Source organism: Cydia amplana, chromosome 9 (assembly GCF_948474715.1).
Source record: "Cydia amplana chromosome 9, ilCydAmpl1.1, whole genome shotgun sequence".
Lineage (NCBI taxonomy): Eukaryota > Metazoa > Arthropoda > Insecta > Lepidoptera > Tortricidae > Cydia > Cydia amplana.
Window position 1 is genome coordinate 15,320,650 of NC_086077.1, and position 21,780 is coordinate 15,342,429.

General features: G+C 43.9%; 1 protein-coding gene across 1 annotated transcript in view; it reads left to right on the forward strand.

Annotated features, from left to right (window-relative positions):
• Positions 1-21,780, forward strand: part of LOC134651210 (unconventional myosin-XV) — a 127,588-nt gene that overhangs the window by 56,338 nt on the left and 49,470 nt on the right. Inside the window, exons 12-22 of the mRNA XM_063506279.1 lie at positions 203-366; positions 852-942; positions 1,291-1,454; positions 1,947-2,137; positions 2,592-2,726; positions 3,344-3,525; positions 5,814-6,331; positions 6,755-8,910; positions 9,086-9,240; positions 11,624-11,864; positions 12,406-12,581. Coding sequence (XP_063362349.1) covers positions 203-366; positions 852-942; positions 1,291-1,454; positions 1,947-2,137; positions 2,592-2,726; positions 3,344-3,525; positions 5,814-6,331; positions 6,755-8,910; positions 9,086-9,240; positions 11,624-11,864; positions 12,406-12,581 — 4,173 coding nt within the window. The remainder of the gene's footprint in view (positions 1-202; positions 367-851; positions 943-1,290; positions 1,455-1,946; positions 2,138-2,591; positions 2,727-3,343; positions 3,526-5,813; positions 6,332-6,754; positions 8,911-9,085; positions 9,241-11,623; positions 11,865-12,405; positions 12,582-21,780) is intronic.

Here is a 21,780-nt window from a genome sequence, read left to right on the forward strand (position 1 = left end):
GGCATAAGGTTTATAACCGAATGACAAGCCGAACGCGAGTGTAAGCGGTGGACTCGCGTCTCGTGGCGCGGCTCGCGGCTCGTCTCGTGGCTCGCGCGAGAATCTAAATTGGCTATAAGAACACCAAAACCAGAATATGGGCCCATGCCCATAAGCAGATTTAAATATTTGTAACTCAAGATTAAAACTGTCTGTTTTCCAGGTGGCCGGCGACGTGTACGCCGAAGACGAGCGCATCCAGCTACCACGAGATTTACAGCAGTTCGCCTTCGCCAAGTTTAGCTCTGTATACTTCGCGGATGGCGGCCAGCTCAGTCCGCGCAAGCATCCTATCTCGAGGCCCTTCCTCGCCAAGGCCGCTGTCAGGTCACTTAAATACTACATATACAACGTGTATACTTTAAGAATGACTCACGTTAGACCGGGCCGTGTCCGGGCCGGAGCTTCGTTTTCTATGGAAAGCATCACGTGATCATCTGTCATAGAAAAGTAAGCGTGGGAAGCTCCGGTCCGCCCGGTCTAACCTGAGTCTTTCTTTACTCGATAATGCCAGCTTTAACTCCTAGGTTACCCTTTCTCTTTCTAAAAAAAATAGGAAGAGGTATCACGGCGAATTTTTACTTGGGGTGCAGGAAAGATGAAGTTTAGAGAAGGAAGTTCAAGCAAATCAGCTATTGGCCTAGGTTAGCCTAACACTGTCCTCGGAAGCAAATCGTCACTTCGCGTTGCGCCTTATACCCAACGTAGCCCAACCGCAGCGCATCTGAGGCCCCAAAACCACGTTTATCGTATTTGAACTAGATTTACTCTTTTAGAGGAGTAAAATTTTTAAAGTTGTTTTATTTTTCCAGGGATCAAGATTTTAACGATGCCGTGGCTACGTTCAAACTTATTTTGAGATGGTGTGACGAATCTGCAGCCGGCAACGAAGCTAGACAAAAGGTAACATGCTATCCTAATTTCACTTTTAACCAACTTTCGATCTCATCTTTGATTACCAGATATACAGAGATGTATCACTATTACCACTCGTCTGAAAAACCCCTTATTGCCTTTTACCACAGAATAAATAATAGTACTAAGTACAGAAGACTCACTCTCTAACAAAACGCGTCTGTTACGATCAGCACAGATATGGCCGCTAGGTGGCGACAGCGCCACGCGCGGCTTATGGCTTTCCCCAAAATTGGGGCCGAACGGATGTACTTTTAGCTACCTGTAGCAAAGCGACGAAATCGCGGAGTGAGCCACGCCTGCTTTTACCACTAAATGTATTTTATCTTTTGTTAGATCTTGGCTGACTACATAGCGTCCCGAGGCCTAGCGTCGCGAGGCCTACGGGACGAGATCCTGGTGCAGCTGTGTAACCAGGCCGAGGGGGATTCGGCCGAGCGCGTGTGTCAGCTCATGGCGCACTGCCTGTCGGCCTTCCAACCCACGCCTCCGCTGCACAAGTGAGTCTGTAGCTCAAAGTTAACGTAACGTGAATCTACAACCACAAGCATCATTTTGTTCTTCAAATTTCATTTCAACTTAGAGCGGTAAATGGATGCTGCATCGTCTTTCAACCGGCATCACAGAATAAATAATAGTACTAGGTACAGAAGATTCACTCTCTAACAAAACGAGTCTGTTACGATTACGACAGATATGACCGCTAGGTGGTGCAAGCGCCACGCGCAGCATATGGCTAGACACCAAATTTCGTGTGGGATGGATGTACTTGTAGGTACTTGTTGGGACGCGACGAAATCGCGGAGTGAGCCACGCCTGCCGGCATTCTCTAATTGAAATATGTTGTAAAGATCCAAAAATATATGATATATGTCTAAAACCTAAATAAATAATTTTTCATTTTCATTTTCATTTTCATGTCTCGATCTATATGAGTATACTAGACGGATTAACTTCAATCAACATTTCCTAACCAATAGACGTTGTTACAGGTACCTAGTCCGCTTCGTGTCAGAGCGTGCCCCCCCGCGCGAGCGGGCGCAGCTACTCCGCCTGCTCGGGTGCTCGGGGGCTGGCGCGGCGCGCGCAGCCGGCTCGGCGCGGCGCTGCCCACCTACCTTACTGGAATGGCGGTCGCACAAGACTGACGCACGCCCCGCTTTGCCGCTACGGTTATACGACGGTACGAAGCAATGCTTGCAAGCGTATGTTTTTATTTTACGGTCGTTAGGCGCCAGAGTGGCCAACGCTAGGATCTATTATATGATCTACTTGACTAGACTACTAAAGTGACGTGTAGAACTAAGGAAACAAACGCTTCCTGCGATGCCGTTCGAATTGTATTACGATACCTGATCACTATCAAGCATTTAATTAAATAATTGAAAGTGATCTTATTTAAAACGTCCCTTAAGGTGGATGTCTAGGGATGTCCTACCGACTGACCACCAAAAGATGGCGTGATTGTGCACAATTTGCGAATTATCACCATCGTTTCCAAAACTCAAACATTTTCTAAGACGTGTTGATGTTTACCGCACACAACAAAAAGTGTGACGGTTAAATCGAAATATATTTACACTCAACAGCGTCTGTTTTCTTCAATTTTCAAACTAAGAATCCCCATTATCCGACAGAGTCAGTCCACCACGTGTGCGTGGAGCCGTGGACGTCGTGCGAGCGCGCGGCGGCGGCGGCGCTGGCGGCGGCCGGCGTGGCGCGCCGGGCCACCGGCTGGTCGCTCACCATGGAGCATAATGGACAACTCACTGGTAAGGCTACCACTAATATCTCGACTTTATTTACAGAAGAAATCTAGGAGTGCACGCTAGATGCTAACACTGTATGGCGGCATACATTGTTTAAAACAAATCGTCAGCGTCGTACGTGCACGCTTTATAGGAGCGTGCATTATGTAGTTCTCGAGTAAGATTGTAGGTACAGTCACCAGTAATAATATGTTACACAGCGAAGGCCGCAAAAAAATAAGATCGTGTCAGATATTTTTGCGGCCTTCGTTGCGTAGCATATTATTGCTGATGACTGTACTTGGGTATGAAATTACTTACATATTTTTACAAAAGTGTTAATAATAGACCTTTACCATCTGTGTCAGATGTTTAAGCAGCATCCCGGTTACGACACTTGTGTTCGTGGCTGTATAGCCCTATACGAGAGAGGATCCCTCGACCACACACGCAGCAGGTGTATGCTTCCCTAGGTGGGCGGGGGTTGGTGTTATCATCAAAGTGTTATCGTCATTGATGATATCACAAAAGTGTTATCATCAATGTATTCAACAATATATGCACTAGATAATTAAAACTTAACTACAACTTGAACGACACAATAGAGACAGAATAGCTTACCCTACCTTGATAATTCACAGAATGGGCGGGCTGCGAGTTCGCATTAGACGCAGTAGGCGAACTGGAAACTTGGGCCGCCCTCCCCACAACCCGCAGCGAGCCGCTCCGAGGCGCCGGGCGCGGACACACTCCCCCCGCACCCCCGCCGAGGGCTTCTGTGGAGCCCGAGAGAGCCGAGCGCTCGCCCGCCGCGAGGCCCATGGTAAGAACACTGTAAGAGCGAGGTAGATGCTGGGGTGAGCTCTTCCCGCGTAGCCACAGCGAGCCGCTCCGAGGCGCCGGGCGCGGACACACTCCCCCCGCCCCCCCGCCAAGGGCTTCTGTGGAGCCCGAGAGAGCCGAGCGCTCGCCCGCCGTGAGGCCCATGGTAAGAACACTGTAAGAGCGAGGTAGATGCTGGGGTGAGCTCTTCCCGCGTAGCCACAGCGAGCCGCTCCGAGGCGCCGGGCGCGGACACACTCCCCCCGCCCCCCCGCCGCGGGCTTCTGTGGAGCCCGAGCGAGCCGAGCGCTCGCCCGCCGCGAGACCCATGGTAAGAACACTGTAAGAGCGAGGTAGATGCTGGGGTGAGCTCTTCCCGCGTAGCCACAGCGAGCCGCTCCGAGGCGCCGGGCGCGGACACACTCCCCCCGCCCCCCCGCCGCGGGCTTCTGTGGAGCCCGAGAGAGCCGAGCGCTCGCCCGCCGCGAGGCCCATGGTAAGAACACTGTAAGAGCGAGGTAGATGCTGGGGTGAGCTCTTCCCGCGTAGCCACAGCGAGCCGCTCCGAGGCGCCGGGCGCGGACACACTCCCCCCGCCCCCCCGCCGAGGGCTTCTGTGGAGCCCGAGAGAGCCGAGCGCTCGCCCGCCGCGAGGCCCATGGTAAGAACACTGTAAGAGCGAGGTAGATGCTGGGGTGAGCTCTTCCCGCGTAGCCACAGCGAGCCGCTCCGAGGCGCCGGGCGCGGACACACTCCCCCCGCCCCCCCGCCGAGGGCTTCTGTGGAGCCCGAGAGAGCCGAGCGCTCGCCCGCCGCGAGGCCCATGGTAAGAACACTGTAAGAGCGAGGTAGATGCTAGGGTGAGCTCTTCCCGCGAAGCCACAGCGAGCCGCTCCGAGGCGCCGGGCGCGGACACACTCCCCCCGCCCCCCCGCCGAGGGCTTCTGTGGAGCCCGAGAGAGCCGAGCGCTCGCCCGCCGCGAGGCCCATGGTAAGAACACTGTAAGAGCGAGGTAGATGCTGGGGTGAGCTCTTCCCGCGTAGCCACAGCGAGCCGCTCCGAGGCGCCGGGCGCGGACACACTCCCCCCGCCCCCCCGCCGAGGGCTTCTGTGGAGCCCGAGAGAGCCGAGCGCTCGCCCGCCGCGAGGCCCATGGTAAGAACACTGTAAGAGCGAGGTAGATGCTGGGGTGAGCTCTTCCCGCGTAGCCACAGCGAGCCGCTCCGAGGCGCCGGGCGCGGACACACTCCCCCCGCCTCCCCGCCGAGGGCTTCTGTGGAGCCCGAGAGAGCCGAGCGCTCGCCCGCCGCGAGGCCCATGGTAAGAACACTGTAAGAGCGAGGTAGATGCTGGGGTGAGCTCTTCCCGCGTAGCCACAGCGAGCCGCTCCGAGGCGCCGGGCGCGGACACACTCCCCCCGCCTCCCCGCCGAGGGCTTCTGTGGAGCCCGAGAGAGCCGAGCGCTCGCCCGCCGCGAGGCCCATGGTAAGAACACTGTAAGAGCGAGGTAGATGCTGGGGTGAGCTCTTCCCGCGTAGCCACAGCGAGCCGCTCCGAGGCGCCGGGCGCGGACACACTCCCCCCGCCCCCCCGCCGAGGGCTTCTGTGGAGCCCGAGAGAGCCGAGCGCTCGCCCGCCGCGAGGCCCATGGTAAGAACCACGGATGTTGCGAACATCCGCATCCGCAACCGCGGAACTTCCGCATTATTTTCAACATCCGCATCTGCATCCGCATCCGCATAAAATCGATGCGGAGCTTATGCGGATGCGGATGTCGAACAAGTCTGTACAGGAACGTCTTAGCGGCGGCGTCAGTGCTAGGTAATTTCGTCATTACCTATAACGAAATCGTCGAGATCCCGAAAAGTCGGCTAAGTTACTGTTTATTATGTATAACGCACCTATATTCTTGCTCAAATACTAAACGTTTCGTTTTTTTTTAAATAAAAAAATACTAAAAATGTAATATTTGACGTTTTCTAAGTACCTAATCTTAACATCCTCATCCGCATCCGCATCCGCATCCGCGGATGTCAAAAAATCTGCATCCGCAACATCCCTGGTAAGAACAGTGTAAGAGCGAGGTAGATGCTGGGGTGAGCTCTTCCCGCGTAGCCACAGCGAGCCGCTCCGGGCTGCCGGCTGCTATCGAGACTATCAAAAAGGACTCTATGAATGAAATACATTCGTAAAGTGTCCATGCAATTTTGCAGAGTTGAGCAGCAAGCCTTTGATTTAATTGTACAATCATATAGTTACATACGTATTAAACACGTTTCTTTTTTTAGGTGCCACCACCAGAACCACCAAAATCACGCTCGCCGAGCATTGGAAGACTACTCCAAGACTCCATGGATGATGGCATGTCGGAATACACCTGGAAAATGGACAGGGAAGACTCCCACACCCTCACCAAGCACAACGACTATTCCAGAAAAGTCTCCCATGACATTCTGTCGCGAGAATCCGCGCTCAACGAGAGATACTTCGAGCAGAATTCAGAGAAAATACGCAGCAGATCTCTGGATAATTTGTTAAGTGACAACCCTGTGCCGCAGCCAACTAAACTAGCAGATTTAGGGTTGTCCCAATCTCGTCTAAACGACCGATATCACTCGGTAGAAAGACTAGGCGGTGCTCCTAGCGTGTCCAGTAGTAAAGGAGCTATGGAGATGGAATACGGAACCGGTTCCAGGGTTCTGCCGTCCCGGTACATCAAGAGTCAGTACGCGGGCAAGAGGGCGCCCGCTGGCAGTCAGTCTAGTCGCGCTTATATTGAGAAGAGCTCGGAGTTCGGCGGTGTCAGGTACGGGATTTTGTATTGCAAGTTTTGTGAATCGCGTCATTCTTTTTGTTTACTCTGCAACCTACTTAGACCGCGTTATAATATTATATATGAAGTAATACGGTGACAGTGCATTCCTAACTCACGCGCGATAAGTAAATGTAATTATTTAAGTATCAACATAACTTTTAATTATTGTATGTGAAATTTGAAAAGTAAAACAATACAAGGTAGCTTTAGATCAATTTAAACACTGCTATGTTTTATAATTTTACTTTCTTCAAGTCATGGAAATCAATATTTTGATAAGATGGATTTTATTACGTTTTTAGTTTGAACATCGTTATCAAATTTAGATTTTTTTGGAATTTAGGTTATCTAATCGAAATTAAATTGACGTATTTTATATATTATCATATTAATTAGCCTTTTCCTTGTCTTTAGGTCATCAGCAATGTCAGACACCTCCGAAGCCCCGTCGCTAGCGTCGCACGTGCGCCGCGTGCGCGTGCCGTCGCAGGCCTCCGACGTGGACCAGTTCCTGGACGACCTGTTCTCGCCCGTGCTCGACCCCAACATCGACGAGCTCTCCGACGCGCGCTCCCTCGCCGCCAGCATCAAGGGAGGCTCATACAACCACTTCATACACACCGCCCTCAGCTGCGACTACGACGAACACCTGCACGCGCTGGACAACTCTGCAGAAATGCGCAGGCTGATCAAAGGGGGTGGCAAGGAAGACAAAGACAAAAGCAGCAGAAAGGAATCCAGCGTAGATTCTGTCGATGATTACATAACCAATCTCTTCGACCCGATCTTTATGAATGACAGCTTGAAGAGATTAACCGATGGAGAAGGATTATCTGGTGCGATTAAAGGAGGCGGAGTAACTCCGCGAGCGGCCTCGGCCAATACTTCAGCGCTTAGCTTCAGTGCCATGTCTCCTATATCGATGCCGGCTACGCCTGAAGCGTTAGCGGCAGCGTTAGGTCTTCATCTACCACCGTCTGGTACGGTAGACATGAATGTATATCACCAGAATTTGCAACGCGCGTTCTTGCAAAGCGCGATGGCTCAAAATCTTCAGATTCAGCAGCAGCTTTTAGCTCAGAATCAGGCGCTACAGACCTTGTTAGCCGGGCAGGTCGTCGAGCCTTCGGAATCGGAGCCGACGTCGCCGGTGCGAGCGTCCACTGTTGTCCACGCACAAGTACATTCACCTCCCAGGCTCTCAGTGACAAAGTCTAGACGAGAATCCAATGAGAGCTCTTCCACGGGCGCTCCACCGCCGCCCCCTCCACCTATGCCTCCACCGCTCCACGCCACCGACCCCTCAGAAGTCCGCGGCTTCATGGATCCCTATGGCCGCGCAAAAACTGTACGCATCGGAAAATGGCGGTGGCCCCCGCCCAAAGACGCCAACGGTCAGGATATAAATCAAGACTTCACCAAGTTCAAGCTACGTCAAATACAACGGAGGCATACTCCGCAGTCGCAGACGAATGGCGAGTACGAACCACGTGGCAGATCGCGGTCGGAGGCCTCGCCGAGTATGGAATGGGAGGAGTTTGAAGTGGACGGGCCTGTTGTATCTCCAAGCCGGGAGCCGCCATCGCAGCGAACGGCGAGAAGGAGTTTCGAGATCGGCGCTCAGCGTCCGTCGCCTGGGAGCGTCGGCAAGCTGAAGCTTAGTTCAGAGATGAGACAAAGGTTGGAGCGCGTCACAGCTAATCACTCTGTACGCAGCTCCTCATCAGCAGCGGAAACACCGCGCACAGTCAACAAGCTAGAAGACACGCGGAAGTTAATGTTGGAGCGACAGTTAGGAGGTGGCGCTAGATGGGACGCTCCTCCGCCTCCGTTACCTCCAGCACCGCCCGGCCCGGCGCCGCCTCCGCCGATGCAACCCCCTACACCTCCAGACAGACCCGCACCTCCGCCACCTATCCCTGAATCATCGTCCTTCGCTCAACTTCGTCGTGACCGTGATACGTTCGGCGTCCATCAGAATAGGGAAGCCGACGACAGACACGCGTTCTTAGCCAACTGGAACTCGAGGCGGCGAGACGAGCCGGATTCTGGCTCGCGGGATGATTTAGCTACTCGTTTCTTAACCGCCGACCGAAGGGAGCACCGCGTTCGGGATGAATGGGGCGACGAGTCTGACATCCGTAGCTTCAACGATGACAGACAACATCGAGACGAATGGGACTCCGAGTCCGGGTTAGACGCCCACGACAGACGAGACATGAGAGACATGCGCGACAACTTCTCTGGCCGTGACGCTTCAGAAATATACGAAATACATCCGACGAGAGCTGAGCGTCGGAAAGAAAACGGCCATGATGAGTTCGACCGCAAACGGTCACCATACTCCGACGATTTCGAGAGGTTTGACGGTCGGAAGAATTCCCGGGACATGCTAGTTGGGCGAGCGCGGGATAGCCCGCGATCGGACGCGGGATTCAACGACAATGACACGGCCAAACGCGCTACGTTCAAGACACACATGGCGCAGAAGGAACGGGATCGCAAGATGGAGGCGGAGCGAAGGCATTCCGTATCAACGCATGTCACGGATCGGACGGAACACATCGAACGTAAGTACCAACATATTTGTAAGATAAGCAAGAATTTGAACCACGCGTACCTATGGTATGGTGGCCTTGCTGGTGCCTTTTCTTTGCGCCGGCTACATTAATGCATGACATTTCGTTCTGCTTAGTTCAATGAAATTTGAGCCATAATAAGATCACTTACGGTATATTTTCCCAGGTGACGTCCCTGCGCCGGCCGCTCTGCTGCCGTCTTCGGACCGAGCCTTCCTCACATACTCGCGCGTGCCGTGGCGTCTCCGCGTACGCAAGGAGATGTTCACGCCGAATGAGACCTACAGCGACCCCGCCGTTCTGGACCTCATATACGCGCAGGTGAGTGGAACGCTTAAAACTTTGAAAACATTGAGAAGCGGCTATACTTCGACTTGATTTTGATATGATTTCAAACGTTTCAAACTTTCAAACATAACAACATTGACATTTACTGACATGACATTTTATTTAGGGCTGAAAACCACTACAAAAGGTTTTGATCAAGCTCAAATTTATATAAAGTCGTGTGTAGCGATTATCGTATTAAATCCGGTAATTAATAAAGACTATCCAAATATAAATTTTCTTATTTTTTGCGATCGTTAAACGCTACATTCTTTAGTTGAATGAATTTCTTTGTCTACTTTCCACGTGACTGTCTCCATGTGAGTTGCTGTCAGTGTCTCAACGACATGTGTCCGATTATTTAGTAAATTACCTAAATAAATTACTTAAGACGATTGGAAGGCCCAATGCCCTTGAGCGTCAGGGAGGAGCTAAGCGCTCTGTACCCGCACCACCCTCTTACCCCGCTCGCTGCGATCGTACGTGAATTTTGTATCGCTGCACCGCCACGAGGTTCAAAGAATAAGATACAGCCCAGAGGCGTGCAGTTGGCGCTATACTCGTATACCTTTTGTTTGCAGATATTTTGTTGTTTGAGTATGAGTAGATAATGCATTTAGTGGAGGTCGTAAATTACATTTTACGGTTAATACGACTCGCGTCCTGTTTAAAACGCCGTATAAAATTATATTATTATTATATATTACTTACCCATCCCGTTACGCACCATGCTGCACGTTTGTGTAATTGACATAACCGTCGTATTGAATTGGTAGAGTGTCATTCGATGGAACTTGCTAACTATGTAAGTAATCAAACTTGATGAATGAATTTACTAATGACTTTTGTTGACATAGTTAGTTCCATAGAATGATACTTTATGCAATACGCCGTCAGCCAACATTTTTTAATGTGTTTATTACCTACCTTAGGTTTTTTGTTTTGTCTAATATATACACATATCATAAAGAAACACATCTTCATTCATACTCACATCTTACATCGTAGTATACCTTTACTTTACTACCTACTATTTGTAGGAACTGCAACAGTAACTTTCTAATAGCAAATATTTATATGGGATTACAAACTTACTTATGCAGTTCTTAGATCTTTAAAACGTGACTGATATTGCAATATTTTTAGGTTTTCTATGGCTTGATAAGCTGAAAACTACTTATGTTTAAAATTTGAAGCTTGTGGATATACTAGAAGTACCTTAGAATTATGATGATCGTGGGTGAGTGAGTGAGTGAGTGAGTGAATGAGTGCGTGTGTCAGTGTCGAAAATAAGGAATTTTGACGTACAATTATTCTTAAACTACTAGTTCAAATTGAATGTTTTTGAGAATATATCTTAAGCATGTTTAGCCCTATATATTACTGAAAATTCAGGGTTTTAGCTTCAGCCAGCACAAAATTACAGGACGTCGAAAATGGCCTGAATCGCTTCGAGAAAAGGATGGTACGGCCGTGCCTCTTTTTTTGCTCGACTTGGCGGGGGCACTGCCGTGCCCTCAGATTTACTTAATAAACTAACATCATTTTAATGGGTAACAATCCTAAAAATGTAATGGTTTCTGAATCAAACTATATAGTATATACCTACAACATAAATTGCCAATGTTGAATGTTGATAAATTTTTTTTTTTGAAATTGAAATTTATTAAAACGTTAAATTTTAATGGCTATATGTCGGCGCATGTTCGAAAACATTTTTTATATATTTCAAATGAAGCTTTCTCAAACATAAGTGGAAATATTGTCATTACGTTCGTAATAATAGGCTGCGAAACACCGTGTTGTGCGCGCTAAAGCGCGTCACAACCAAATCAACATTCTGCAGTGATTTAATCTTTGGCCACAATAACTCCAATTTTATTGCACCTCGGCTCAAAACAAGCATGCAGAATACAAGGAAGGCACGGAGCGACGAGCGACACAGCCTCCTCGTCTCAAAGCTAGCACACGACTGCCGGCCACGCCTTTTTCGAGCTACATTCGCACAAAATGTTGAAAAATATTCGATTTCTTAAAAAAAAAATATTTATTAACATTATTCTACGTTGCATTTGTAGTATCTGTTAAAACAATTATTCTAGTTTAAAAATAACTTTAATCGAATAAACCGTTCACTAGAAATAGGCAAAGTTAGTCGCAAAACGGCCTGTCGTAATGTTCCTTTTTTGGAAAAACTATAAGTCATAGGGAACAAGTCAAACGTTAGAAATGTTGTACATAAAACGTAAAATCATATATATTTTTTTCATATTTTTTTGTTGAACCGTTAAGAAGATATAGACTCTAGAATGTTAGAGTTTTCGGCCAAAAGCGGCGTCTAGCGCCTTAATTACCAACATGATTCTCTTCCAAACAGATCGTGAGCGACATCACATCAACCGCCTCATCTCTCCGCATCAACGCGAGCGAGCGCCGCGCGGGCGCCGCCTGGCTCCGCGCCGCCGGCGCCTCGCCCGCGCGACAGGCCAAGAGGCAACTCATAGAGGTGGCCAGAGGGTGGCCGTTCTACTTCGCGAGGTTATTCTCTGCCAGGGTACCACCTGGAGAGGGCGCGGTGCTAGCCGTGTCGCATAATGGTGTCACTATTGGGGTCAAAGGTGAGTTGAACACGTTGGATAATGAAGTTTGTTTGGGGGTATCGGAGATGTACTAGCAGGATTAGACGCAACCAAAAAACCGTACGGGTACATACAAGGGGAAATTTGGTGTTCAGGCCGCTCGAATATGCAAACGGTAGATGCCATTAATTTTTGTATTTTTGATGTTGGCGGTAGGCCAGACCAGACAATCGTTTTAAAATGAAACTTTTAAAAATGTGCAAATCTGGAAAGTAGGTCTGAATCTTCTAACGCAATGATTCCTAACCTGGGGGTGATTACCCCCGTGGGGGTAAAACTGGTATTTTACGGGGGTAAATAAGCTAACCTAATATAACAATACAACAAACGTACACGTTATATTTTTTATTACCATTGGGAGGAGGGGTAAAATCAGGTTCCCTGTTAGTCATAGGGGTGACCGGACTGAAAAGGTTAGGAACCACTGTTCTAACGTCTACCCAACCTTACTATTTATATGTACATATCTTCATTTTAGACTTCTAAGAATATATTGACTGACGTTAATTTATTTTCACAGGGCCGACGGGTCTGACAGTCCGCCGCTCGCTGCCACTAGCGGGTCTCCGCGCGGCGGCCCCCGCACCACAATCCCTGCAGTTATCACCCGCTAGGGAGCCTCCGCTCACGCTACACGCCCCGCTGGCACACCACGCGGCTTCACTTATCTCGGACTTGGCGCAGCAGGCTGACCAGGTACGTGCCTAGTTTTTACCACAGGAGTCGACAAACTTTATAAAAGAGCCAGTGACCTTGAAAAAGCCGCATGGTTTGTCGATCCCTGACCTAGCACACTATATTGGACCACTTCACATGTTACAAGGATGCGCAGAACAGGCTTTAAGACAAGCCCTAAGTACGAGAAGAAGTATAAGATCATAACGTTCAAACGTAGTGAATAATTGAATATGTGATATTTATATAGACTCATATAGAGTTATATCTTTTTGTTTTATATCAATAACATAACAGACAGGCCATCATTTGCAAAGGACACCTAGGAAATATACATAAGAAACGGAACATCATAAAAGTGAACCTGGGTTCCTTAAATCTTAAATTCAATCAATTCATTAATTGCTAAATCAATTCTACTTCTACCTAACAACGCTTCGAATTTTACTTAATATAGCCATAAGAAACTGACAAAAATATACCTACTCAATTAGTCACATAATTATTACTAGTCACTGTGGATTATGTAAATATTGTACATAATCAAACACTCTCAGAGCCGCGTTAAAAGCAGTATATTTACATCTATATCTTACATAAATCTAAACCAATAAATAAAGGGCATGTCCGCTGGCGATGTTGAATTGTTGATGAATTGCGCCTATTCGACTGTGTGAGAGGCTACTCATCATTTCAGCGTTTTACAATAAAGATGTGTTCCGATATTACGTATTAGGCGCTTTGACCGTCATTATCTATTTGCTGGCTGTATTTGCTCGATACTTTCTGGACGAATCCTATATACCTAAGAAGATTATTTGCACTAATCTTACTACTTAATTACTAATTAAATAATCCGATGGCCTTTCTAGGAGTACGACGTTCCGTATGATATGTAAGGAGCTACTGCTTAAATACCTATCTAGTTACATATAAATGTAATCAATTTACAAAACTGTTCAAAAGCAGGTCGATAATTTATGTATATGATTAGAATATCTCACTTTCCTGCAAACCAGTTTACTTTGCATACTAGGTACCTATATTACGATGTAACTTTGGCAGTCTGCTCCTAGACTTTAAACGTGACGAGGCATAAAATATAAAACATGACACATGTGACATTTAAAAGTAAAATCGTCACAGACGAGCACTCGAACCGAACTGGCTCACACTTCCATCGTGTGCTCAATGCATAGACTAGGAATCCTCTAGACTGAGTTTAGAGCGATTATTTCATGAAACCGATGCTGCCAAAAATACGGGGGTGCGGGGGACGAGGTGAGCGAATCCCGTGCCGTGATTGGTCCGTTCAAAGACACGGACCAATCACGGCACGGGATTGACTCGAAGATGGAGTAAAACTACCGTATAAGTGGCAGAGGGGATAGCGTTACTATGCTCAGTCTAGAGGATTCCTAGTCTATGGCTCAATGTCTCCGATTTATGCAATTTATTGCAATATCGGGAAGTAATTAACAATCAGATATTTCTGGATAATTGATGGGAATGATGGGACACTAAAAGTGTCATTCTAACTATGTACTTAAACAATAGTCACTAGTATAAAATTGACATTCAGAGACAATTTTTATATGGCGGTTTGTTTACTTACAGTCTTACATAGTTAGCAAGTTCCATTAGAATGACGCTTTACACCATAATATGGTTAAACATACCGAATCGATGAAATAAAACTATTAAAAGCTTGTTATTACAATGTGGATCTTCTACTTTGCTCTACTCAGTCAAGTCGATTTTCCAACGGATTATTTTCTTAATATGGTTATTTGAAATAACTACATGTCATGTTATACACGTATTTATGGGAAAGCGATATGTTTTATGGTGTTATATGTAAATAAGGTGTCAATAGGGCATGTATAAACATAGTGATTAATCTCTAATCAAGTTTTTTATAATGACAGCCATTTAGTTAATTTTATCCGGAATTGATTTTTCTGTTGCGTTGTAAGCAATCAATCTTGAGCATTATTAGAAAAACTGATTATGGGATCTATAAAGTGTTTATTTAAACAAAAATATATTCATTTAGTAGGTACCAAGTTTACATGTAACACATAAAGAAAAATACAATGACTAAAAAATCCTTAAAAATTAATTAAGCCAAAAAATACCGTTAAATTACATCTCATCATCATCATTTTCATCGTGTTAATCGTTAATAAAGCATCTTAAGTCTACCCAAATTCGCAATCGTAACCGATCTACTTACATTTTGACACCAATTACACAATGACGCAGCAACATCTCATGTATTCCGACGACCCAATCAAAACCTCACCATTTCATCATGCATTACATAAAGAATACAAAATCAATAATCACATTCGATCTCCGAGAATAAAATGTAAATAAATACATACACGCATCGTTTGCAAAATGACGTAACCGTAATTAAGGAATTATCGGGGTCACTGTGAGACTGTTGTTTTATTTGTGTTGTGGTATCTGTTAATTAGTCTGGTCATTCATTATAATTGCATTGTAGGTACCATCGCAGACACAGTTATATTTATGGCCATTCGTACCACTTTACTGCAACGAGATAAGGTCTAATTACAGTATTTGACTTGTGTGCACAGTCGGGTTTGATAATCTTCTCTCATTATGTGCTCAAGAAAATGTAGTATATATACTCCCTAATGTTATGTAATTCATTGTTCAACTGTGTACTAACCTAGATGCATGTATTTAATTGGTCTATCTAGGTATTCTAGGTGATACCTTTAGCTGCAGATAAAAAGAGCGAGCAAACTACATATGTATATTTAAATTTCCGTACAAGCGTAGGTGCTCTTTTGTTGTCTATACAATGGGACCTTAATATGATCTACTTATATAAGAGTTTCGGATAAACTACTGCACTGACTATATTTAAGCATAATATCAAAGTAGAAATTAAACCTCTAAAACTAGAGTTAATTCAAAAGTAGTTAGATCCAGCAGCTCCAACAAGACGCGATCTGCAATTCAATTAGACTTTTAATGAGAACGTAATTGGAACAAGTACAGTCAGCAACACATAAACCGCCTTGTATACACTATACAGTAGACATACTGTATGTGTTGACAACCATGCAAGTTCGACTTGTGTACGATGACCAACGATACCGCTAACTTTCATGCTCTTATCTTATGCATTGCTTATAAGAGTTTGAACTTTATTTTGTCAGTACAAGGTTGCTTTGAAATCAGATTATTGTGAAATACGAGTTAAAGTATTTTTGAAAATTGTACGTACATGCTTACGTACGGAATAAACTGCAGAGCTAATAAAATGTTTTATTACCAATGAAACTTTGTAAACATTTCGTAAGTGGGTCGCTTAGTGGCGCAAGGTCTTGATTTTTAATTAAAATGAGATGACTTAAATAAATAACTATACTTTTACACTCGCCTAATCGTAATAGTCGTTGAATAAATATATAACTTGATATATGCTTAGAGCGTACAACCAATTAAACAGCCGACCTATACCAACATTCAACTTTATTTCCAACTAAAGAAACAAACACACTTGATAGATGGCAGATAGAGGAAAAAACCTACAAAATCTTGATAATAAACATTATCACTAACGTTCTTTTACTTATACAATAAGTTTTTGGCAATATGACCTATATAACGGCTTCACGTATCTATTGTACTTGTTGAATATACTGTGGTATGGTACTAAACAGTCTAAACATACCTAATATACTAATACATAGTAAAAGCGAACGTAAGAGTTCGCCCTACATACATTTTGATGAGCGCCGGAACAACATACATATTATATTAAAGCGATACATTTTCTATCGTGCAATAAGTAAAAGAATGAAGAGAAATCACAGGGGATATCGACAGTCCTTTCCATTTCCCTTATGACTTGAGACATTGCTGGTAGGAATGTACTTACAGTAAGTATACCTACCATGTTGTACAGTACGTTTTCAATATATTTATTATAGTCCGTCTAAGGTAACTTTGCACTGACTTGTACAGAACAAAGTCTGGGAGTGTCATTGAATGTTAGCTTGGTCCAACTCTAGTCGTCAAAAGTATTTATTGTTACTGTACCTAATATACAGGATAATATATTATATAATATCGGATTTTACTTTTAAATAGGAAAAAATTTAGTGTTCATTATTTTTATTATATATAATTAGTTACGAGTATGACTATTTTAGATTTTTGATTTTAATTTTTGATATAGAATAAAATAAAACTGCGACTATGAAAAAAAACATTGAATCTTCACGTAGTTTGCCAAGCCTTAAAAAATATTGTAAGTATTTAAAATCAAAAATCAGACAAAAAATATGATACACTATGTATTTGAGATACGATTCGCGTTTGAGTAAAGATGCTGCAAGTTAAGATAATGGCTGTTAAAATGAATGTGCAATGTGCATGCTCCGTTACGCAGGCGCCCGTTAGGCTGACCGCGCGCGCAGCTATGAGTAATCGCAGTTTAATAATTTACTATGTACTTCGATTTCATTTTGTTTTTATTTTCGGTAAGCTCACACTTGTCACAAGCTTCATATTTGTCACAAGATCGAAATTTTAATTTATGGTGGTTAGAAATTTCAAAAGACATCTGAATTTGTTTTCAACTTTTTTTTTAAACATAACTCAATTGCACCACGGTCATGGGTTCGAATCTTAGCGCAGGCAAAAAAGACAACCGTCTATTGTACATCCTGTGAAATAAACGACATAAACGCGTTCATAAGAAACACTTCGAAAATGTGACCTCTATTATTATATTATAATATACCTACTAATTATATAGGTAAATAAATATATTATTTTTATACTAGTGGTTTTCAACCCTTTCGACGCATAATGCCAAAAACGCAAAACGCCATTTTGTCATTTCGAGTACTGAAAAAAAAACACGCATAACGCCAAATACGCTGTATACCAAAAACGCTTTATTCCAAAAAAACGCATAATACCAAAAACGCAATACGCCATTTTGTCGTTTCGAGTATTGAAGAAAAACATCCCCCATAATGCCAAAAACGCAGAATGACAAGACGCTAAACATAATTAATTATGTTAACAGGAAGAATTTGTACTCCTAATTTTGTACTAAAATGTAAGTTGTTGCTCAGTACTTTTTATCTAGTAGTGGCCAGAAAGCTCGCGAAATATGCATGAAACTGAGTTTAGCGGCGTTGCGGTACTATAAATATTGGATTTGGTAAAACTTGTATTTAAATCAGGGTGCCGTGATGCCCGTGATGACTTTTCGTCGTTGACGGTTCATTGTACTAGAGTCTGTGCGGAAAGAGAAGAGTCGTGGAATGTATTGGGCCCCATATATTCCACGACTTTTCTCTTTACGCACAGACTCTATGGTTTTAGTTAGATGTATAAGATCAATATACTGGCAACAGAGCCAGTGTTGTGGCTCCCGCTACTCACGCCCCGTGATAAATGACACCACACCGGGATGCAATAAACTTCAATAAAGTGAACACCGCCTCTCGATACTTACGAACAACTCTTAGTTTATAGTTAGGTTTTTTTAATATGAATTGTAGGAAGCATTGCTCTTAAGTAACATTCGCAAATCGCACGCCTTAAAACCCCAATCAAGTACACTTGACGAACTAAAACTATTTTCATAGTTACTTTTAAAAATTTAATGTAACAAAAAAAAATGTAACATTCATTAACTAAAAAGTCCAAATAGCCATACTAAAATGGTTTCTCATTTGTAGTGTTTAGTGTTTGTATTGTAGAGTTATTTAATCATGCCTTTGCGATTTAAAATTTGTATGCTTATTTGTCTAATTTAGAATCAGTCTCTCGTACCGAGCAAGTGTGACAAGTGCAGCCTTGTAATATGCCATAGTGTAGCCAACTAGTTCGTTTAACGTAACTAGATCGTATTAAAAGGAAATTATTTAAATACGCCTTTACTTGTTCCACATACAAAATGTGTATGAACATTCAGTTTTTAGCAAACATAAGCCATTTTGCAACTGATGACTACGCACTAGCAACCATGTTTATTTATCTGGGGCCATATCGCGCATACAGCGTTTTAATGAATTTCGTGACTTTCTCCGGTAGCTTATCCACGTATTAAACATTTATACTTTGTAAAATATTGGATTAATAACATGTACTTTAAGACCGGGTAATAAATGCCAATTTTGAATGGCTGCGATATGGTAAGATTGGTAAGGTCCATAGATTGGTAGATAGAAGAAATGCGCGAGCGGTTAACGAATTAGTTTAGTTTCACTGTAACTGCAAGTAAGCGTTAGTACCTATACTTGAAATATGCGCCAAAAATAGAACTTAGTACGTGTTAGGTGAAAATGAAAGTTAATAAGTTATTGAGTTTGAAATTGAGAAAAGTCATAATAGAGAAGATTTTTGGAATTCCATTACCTTCCTTAGGGCATCAATAGAACTTGATACAAAACAATTGTGGAGCACCTATATTTAAAAAAAAGTGTTAGAGCGTATGTCTATAAAAACTATTCGTGAAATAAAAAATAGGTACTTATAATTATTGTGACTTACACAGACATGACAATTTTAAATAAATTAAGAACACTGAATCTACAGTAGCGTACATCTTCGTAGCACCCTCATAGCGCACCTAAAAAGAAACTGGACGCTACGCGTAAACCAAAGGATCAACAAAAACCTACAGCAAAACTGTCGCGACGAATCAATATCGATGCGCGATCAAATGTAGAGTGATATGTAATGACCTGAACGGTCACACCATAGCTATGGCGGCGCGCGCGTCAGTCCACCTGCGACCGCGCGTGCGCGCGCACCATGCAGCGCCCGCGTCTCTCGCTCGCCATGCGCGACAACTGGCGCCATCTACAGCGCCTCTACGGGCTCGAGCTAGACTGCGAGGAGTGCTCACCGCCCCACCGGGCCCCGAGCTTAGACTCCCTCATCAACTCGTCGGAGGGCGCCGCGTCCAGCGTCGACACCGCCCCCGAGGACTCCGACTCCGGCGCGGACACCCGCGACCCCGAGCCTCGGCCCAGAAGCGACAGATTCAAGAAATGCCCGCAGAGCTACTCGTCCTCGTCTTCCGGACACATGGAGACGATACACGAGGAGACGACGGAGCCTAAGGTGTCTGTGAAGGAGATTCTGGCGAGGTTCGAGAACCTGACGGACCACCCGGCGCCGCCCGCGCACAACCACACGCATCAGGTACAGTGCCAGTGAAGTGATCTCTGTGTATAGCTGCGACAGTTGATTGAATTTTCCGTGTTTTCAAAACAGGCATCATATCAGGTAGTTTTTATTTTTAAAATGTCCGAGAAGGTAAGACATTTTCTAATGCATTTTTATTAATTGAAAACGAAAGTTAACAAAGTGGACACACGAAGATAAGAGGCAAATTCGACCTGGTTTAATTAAATTCGTGACATGGTGACCACAATCACTTTAGAGTAAAAAGTTGTCGTTTTACCGGCGAAATGTCAAACTTGCTATTCAAAATACGTAGAGTCGGACCAATAAAAGTCTGCAGCGGATTTGATAGCCCACGCAGTGCAAGTGTTATGTATACGTCATAATTTCATAGAAGTTTGACGTTTAAAATAACACTTGCACTGCGTGGGCTATCAAATCCGCTGCAGACTTTTCTTGGTCTGACTCTAAAACCATAAAACGTTAGAAAAGTCATTATGGCAAAATTGTTGCGTTGTAGTGCACAACTGCCCATGGCGATATCACGAGCTGCCAAAAAACAATCAATAATAGTGCCTATGTTCGGCGAGACCATACATATGCAAATAATAGATTGTTATTTGTCATTACGGTAATAACAATGGCGCTAATGATGGCGCGCGTGCGCGAAATCGCATGTTTACCAACATATCTTATTCTGCATCGGCTGAAGATGATAATTGCAAATCGATTGTTGTTTTCCAATCGAACTTTCCATTCGGAGCCAACGATCCCCAGCAATCGATGGCGTAATTTATTAATAAATACAACACATAAGAAACATTATAATGTGTTATAAAGTGTCGTGCACAATTGCATTAAATTTGATATAGGTACACTAAAAAAATCTCTTTTAGGTATAGGTATCTTCATATAAAGTGACCCTTTTCAGTTGCTATGGGCACAAATAACCAAATTAAAAAAATAAAAACCGATGTTTTGAGTCATACTTACTGAGTCCAGGTCCTAATGCTCTAGTTTTTTCTTCTGCAGATCCTTGTAAAGATAACAAAATTTGCAGTGCGGTTTTGTAACATTCATAATCATAATCAATTAAATGATAAAATAAAAGCCTATAAAATCGCCCGTGGAGCGATTATGTGACACGCCAATAAAAATAAGAATTATTAACCATTGCATAAGCATGCAAATAATATTAATTACATCGTTATCGACATCCTTCGTATATGACATAACATAAGTAAGATACCTATAATTAGGGTTGCCAACTATTTTTTGGTAGAATATAGTATTTTCCAGAATAGGGCATCAAAAATATAGTACATTTCAAAAAAATATGGTACTTTTAGATAAAATACTAAACATAAGTGTAACATACGTTTAATCGGAAATATAGTATTATAGCGTACTATATATTTTTCCAAAAGTATATAGTACAGAGAGCCAAAATATAGTACAATACTATATAATATAGTACGGTTGGCAACCCTACCTATAATTGTCCAATAAAATGCATTTACGGTTTCCTAATTAAGTACTGTTAATCCACCTTTACGTAGTAGGTATAGCTACTATAGCCAGCAAGTACATAACTTTTTCATTATTAGATTATTACCTACACATTATGATGGAAGTAGGTATATTACCTACTCTACTTAATTACAGTCACCTGTTTATCAAACATATTATTTTATTATAATCAGCATCATAAAAAAGGTCGACGAAGGAAAATACTGTGAGGAGACATGCATAATATGTGGAAAAATTCAAAGGTGTGTATGAACTGTCCGTACGGGCTATCATAGAGACTAGCCCAAACCCTCTTGTAAGGGCCTGTGCTCAGCAGTGGAATATAAATGTATACAATATACTCGTATATACGCTGGTCAATTTGCTTTACCTACGAAATTACTCTAACACAAATACATTGAAACGAGATGACCACAAAACGAGGCATTGTGTAAATTCAGCGCAATTTTATGTGTTAGTTTTCCGGCCACCAGTGACACACATTCATACATTCATC